The 4,768-nt window shown below is 50.1% G+C and overlaps 1 protein-coding gene across 1 annotated transcript; it reads left to right on the forward strand.

Moving 5' to 3' along the window:
- The first annotated feature begins 535 nt into the window (after positions 1–535).
- Positions 536–4,412, forward strand: HEY1 (hes related family bHLH transcription factor with YRPW motif 1). Its single transcript, XM_027750742.2, has 5 exons — positions 536–860; positions 988–1,063; positions 1,139–1,222; positions 1,338–1,419; positions 2,216–4,412. The coding sequence occupies exons 1-5, from the start codon at positions 637–639 to the stop codon at positions 2,797–2,799; spliced, it is 1,050 nt and encodes a 349-aa protein (XP_027606543.1). The 5' UTR covers positions 536–636; the 3' UTR covers positions 2,800–4,412.
- Positions 4,413–4,768: the final 356 nt, after the last annotated feature.

Raw genomic sequence — 4,768 nt, forward strand, 5'->3', positions numbered from 1 at the left:
TCCCTGGAGGTGTTTAAGAAAACACAGGACGTGGCACTTAGTGACATGGTCTAGTTACCAAGGTGGTTGACAAGAGGTCTTTTCCAACCTAATTGGTTCTGTGATTCTGTGATTCTCCTCAAGCAGCTTGCCCAGGGCTTCATTGCCTTAGGGATGCCCTTGGAAGCCACATCAGCCTCTGCAGTATGCAATCACCTCCATGGGCTCGGGCTGCAGGGAACCCTGCTGGGAGGGCTGGCAGGAGCCCTAAGGCTGCTGCCTGGCCCTGCCCACCCGCACAGCACCCGCACCCCCTGGCTCCCCAGCCCCGCTGCCATCCCTGCCCGACACTCCCTCCTCATCCCTCCCTCCCTCCCTCCATCCCTCCCTCCCTCCCTCCATCCATCCATCCCCCTCCCCCGCGTTCCCACGGCCGCCCACCCGACCGTGGGGGCGTGGCCTCGCTGCGGGCTGGCGGCGATTGGCTGTGGCCGTGTCTCGGGTGGCCAATGGCCGGTGGCGGGGCCCGCGCGTGGCGGCGCCGTGCGGAGCGGCGGGCGCGCCGTGCCCGGCTGTGACCGTGCGCTGCTCCCGCTTCCCTGCCTGCTTCCCTGCCTGCCCGCTGCCTCCTGCCCGACCGCGAGGCGTGGGAACTCCATGGGGGAGACGGGCGCCGGGCGAGGCGCGGGACGCGCGCTGGGAGCGCTCCTCCCGCGCCCTGCCGCCCGCCGCCTCCCCGACGGCCGCCCGCGCCCCGCCGCCCCTGGCGCCGTCCCCGCCGGCGGTGCCATGAAGCGGGCACACCCCGAGTACAGCTCGTCGGACAGCGAGGAGCTGGACGAGGCCATCGAGGTGGAGAAGGAGAGCGCAGACGAGAATGGGTGAGCTCAGGCAGGGTGGGCACCGAGGGGCTGCGTGGCGCCCCCTCCCTTCCCTCGGCCCCGCGCAGCCCCGGCACCCCCGAGCCCCCAGCCCCTGCCGTGACCGGTGTCCCGCTCCCCCCCGCAGGAACCTGAGCTCGGCCGCGGGCTCCATGTCGCCCTCCACCACCTCGCAGATCCTGGCCAGGAAGAGGCGCCGAGGGGTGAGTGCCCGCCGGCCGGCCGCGGCTCCCCGCAGCCCGGCCCGGCCGCCCTGACCCCCGCTCTCTGCCCTACAGATCATCGAGAAGCGCCGCCGCGATCGCATCAACAACAGCCTGTCCGAACTGAGGAGACTGGTGCCCAGCGCCTTTGAGAAGCAGGTAGCGCCCAGCGTCCTTCTGCTCTGCCTCCCTCCGCTCCCGGCAGGGAGTGTCACCCTCTCGGTAACGTCTCTGGTTCTGCCTAAAATGTTTCCTACTCCCCATTCCCTCTTAGGGATCAGCCAAGTTGGAAAAAGCAGAGATTCTGCAGATGACTGTCGATCACCTGAAAATGCTGCATACAGCGGGAGGGAAAGGTAAAGTTTTGTGCCTGACAGTGAGGCAGCAGCTCTGCAGAGAGACTGCTGTGAGAGGAGCATATTCCTGAGTATCGGGTGTGCAGTGTGCTGGGGAGTGCTTGGAGAACGTGGATGGTAGCTATCACATGTTTCATCAGGAATTTGGGGGTTTCTCCTACTTTGCAAGGTTTGCGGCATAAAGGCTTTGTGGTGCTAGCTCTGGGTTGTTCTAGAGGAGAGTGAGTGCAAGTCTCTCTAGCAATGTGTCAGCACTGTGAAGTGAATCAGATTTTGGCAGCTTGGAAAACACAGTTATTGTTGTTGTCTAATGTTTGTTTCTCTAACTTTCTGAAAGTTCGGAACTAGGAATAAATACAGGATGAAATAAGTGGTGAAAAGAATTAGCAAAAATGGTGAAAAGTGCTTTTAAGAAAAAAGTACTTTGCCTGTTTAAGTCCCCTCTGCTAAGTTAGGACTTGTGTTTCTAATGAATTTCATTGTGCTGTGGTTTTGCTTGCACAGGGGAGCCATGGAAAGAACAAAAATACTTTCCTCCAGTGGCAGTGAGCAATTCCAGTTTAAAAATGGCAGCTTCTGACTAGTCTTGGGACTTGCAGCATCACAGCACAGAAAAGCTTGTTAGACAAAAAAAAAAGGAAAAAAAAAGGAAAAAAAGGAGCTCAACAGCTAGGCTATGGTTGGGAATACTAACCACATCCAAGTGAAATACGCTTACAGGGGAGGGGGAGTGGGAAGGCTACTTGTAGACAATAACTAGAAAACAGCATCTTAAGACTCTGTTCTTTTCTCTTAGGTTATTTTGATGCTCATGCTTTGGCTATGGACTATCGGAGTCTGGGGTTTCGAGAATGCCTGGCTGAAGTTGCTCGATACCTGAGTATCATAGAGGGTCTGGATGCCTCTGATCCTCTGCGAGTTCGACTCGTGTCTCATCTCAATAACTACGCCTCTCAACGGGAAGCAGCAAGTAGTGCACACACTGGCATTGGACACATTCCTTGGGGCAATGCCTTTGGACATCACCCTCACATACCTCACCCATTGCTGCTGGCTCAAAATGGGCATGGCAATACCAGTACTGTAGCATCTTCTGCAGAACCACATCACCAGACCAGAATTGCTGCCCCACATGCTGAAACTTCCTCACTCAGAGTGCCCCCAAATGGCAGCGTTGGACCAGTGCTCCCTGTGGTCACATCTACTACTAAACTGTCTCCTCCGCTTCTCTCCTCCATGGCATCGCTGTCTGCGTTCCCCTTTTCGTTTGGCTCCTTTCATCTGCTGTCCCCCAATGTGCTGAGCCCATCTACACCAACGCAGTCAGCAACACTTAGCAAACCATACAGACCCTGGGGGACTGAGATTGGCGCCTTCTAAGAACCAACTCTTTAGTTAGGGTGGGAAAGCCTACAAACCTAGCTGAGCTGGGTTATGCCACCCTTAATGTTGAAGTTCTTAATAACTGGGACAAAGGTACAGCTTCACCTTAAACAAGTCTGTCTAAAAACTGTCTCATTGGATTTTTTTTGTTGTTTTCTACATTGTATTAACAGTTTGTTGGTTGTTTTTTTTTTTAATAGTTGCTGAAGTTGTCCAAAAATAAAATTACCATAGTGGTTTGTTAACATTTGTGTTAGATCTCTGCTGAGCATTTAGGTCACTTTTGTAAACAGTTTGCTTCAAATGTTTCATTTTTCCTGAGTGCATCAGACTGGTTTTTTATGAAGAGATATCACATATTAATCTTGGTGAAGGCCTAGTTCTGTTATTAATTTTTCCAAGACCACTCTTCTCAGCATTAACAAGCTGTGTTTTTATTAGTATTTTGACATTGAGATGTTCTATAAAGAATTACTCTTTTTGTAAACTATATTTGAGTCTTATATTTCTGAGCAAAGCGTTGACAAATCAGATGGACCTGCCTGACCAGTTTTATGTAAGAGTCCAATTTCTATTTCTTCTGCAGTAGTTTGGTATATTTGGTGATCTTATTTTAGTCCCTAGTGAACGTTTACTCACATCTCAGAACCACTACGTTATTTCTCCCACCAAAAGGAACAGTATGAGTAAGGAGGGTGCAAAAGCCAAATTGCACAGTGTATTGGTGATGGGTTTAGTTGCTGGGGAAGTTAAGGGAAATAAAGTTGTCACCTGCAGTAGTCTTCCAGCTGGAGCTGGTCATATGCATATTCATTTCATAGGGCCAGATTATGCTTGGAGTTACAGTGGAGTAATTGTTCTATTAGCCTGAATTCTTGGGTATCTGAGATCAGACTCTCTGTGAGCTTCACATTCTCACCTGAAATGAATGATGCTGATATTTAATTAGCCAATGGAATGGTACAGTGGAACCCGTTCAGTGCCCAGCCTTGTTGCTTAACAGGTGCATCCTAACCAGTTGATTTTTCTATTGCGTTTTACTTTTAGGTGCAGTTCAGCGTCACTCTTCATTTTGTAAGGGCTCTGCTGTGTTCCAGTGTGTGAGAGAGTGTGTGCATGTACATGTATATTTTGTTTGATTTCATGAGAATCTTAATCTGAACAGGTTTATCGAGGGAGTTCCATTGGATGGGGTTTGCCTGCTCTTGTATCTGTGTTGTGGCTAAATAAAGGAGAAAGAATGAAGTATTTTAAATGACATGCTTGTCTGATATATATCAGTGGAGAATTCTATGCCTCTGGGTGTCATGGGAGATGTCAAACAATTGCTACTTAGTCCTGCCATGGGCATTTGTATTTACTCTTTTCTCAGATATTATGGCGTGCTTAGCTACACTAGCTGAGTACATGAAGAACCACAGTGCCTCGGAGTAACAGCTGAGGGAAGGAAAATGTAGGATTTGTTTTGCATGTCGCTTTTACGTGCCTGGCAGTGTGTGGGCAGACAGTGAAGATACAAGGGTTTCTGCTATAGAAGAGGTTAAAGCTGCACTGCACATGAATAGTCTTAGTGACTTTTATTACTATTAAAAAGTGATCATTTTTACAAATGTGGAGTTGTTTTCTGTCTAACTCATGAAATTGTTATCTGCCCTATAGCTCTGCAACAAAGTTTTGTACCTTACAGTCTGGTTTAGCTCACAGTCCATTAGTACAGAATCTACCCAAGGTCTCCGACTGATCCTGTGTTTGTTACTGAACAGTACCACTGGTGCCTAACACTTTAAGTAGCAACCTGCCAGGATTACTGGTAGATAGGTTTTCTCCGGATGAGGTCTGTCCTGCCTGCAAATCTCTGCCTGCAGAACATTAGCAACTTCTCCTGGAAGTGCTTCGCTTCTTTCCTATGCATTTGAATTTATACTACCCTTGTGTTGGTAAATGGCACATCCTTGTCTGGATTTAG

The sequence above is a fragment of the Pipra filicauda genome, unplaced genomic scaffold (genome assembly GCF_003945595.2).
Source record: "Pipra filicauda isolate LSUMZ 115617 unplaced genomic scaffold, ASM394559v2 scaffold400_size1120237_pilon, whole genome shotgun sequence".
In the NCBI taxonomy this organism is placed as follows: domain Eukaryota; kingdom Metazoa; phylum Chordata; class Aves; order Passeriformes; family Pipridae; genus Pipra; species Pipra filicauda.

Bases quoted from the DNA above. Each gene is read 5' to 3' on its own strand.
- HEY1 (XM_027750742.2), top strand. From the start codon at position 637: ATGGGGGAGACGGGCGCCGGGCGAGGCGCGGGACGCGCGCTGGGAGCG. The intron at 861-987 runs GTGAGCTCAGGC...TCCCCCCCGCAG, and splicing joins GAGAGCGCAGACGAGAATGG to GAACCTGAGCTCGGCCGCGG. The intron at 1,223-1,337 runs GTAGCGCCCAGC...ATTCCCTCTTAG, and splicing joins CCAGCGCCTTTGAGAAGCAG to GGATCAGCCAAGTTGGAAAA.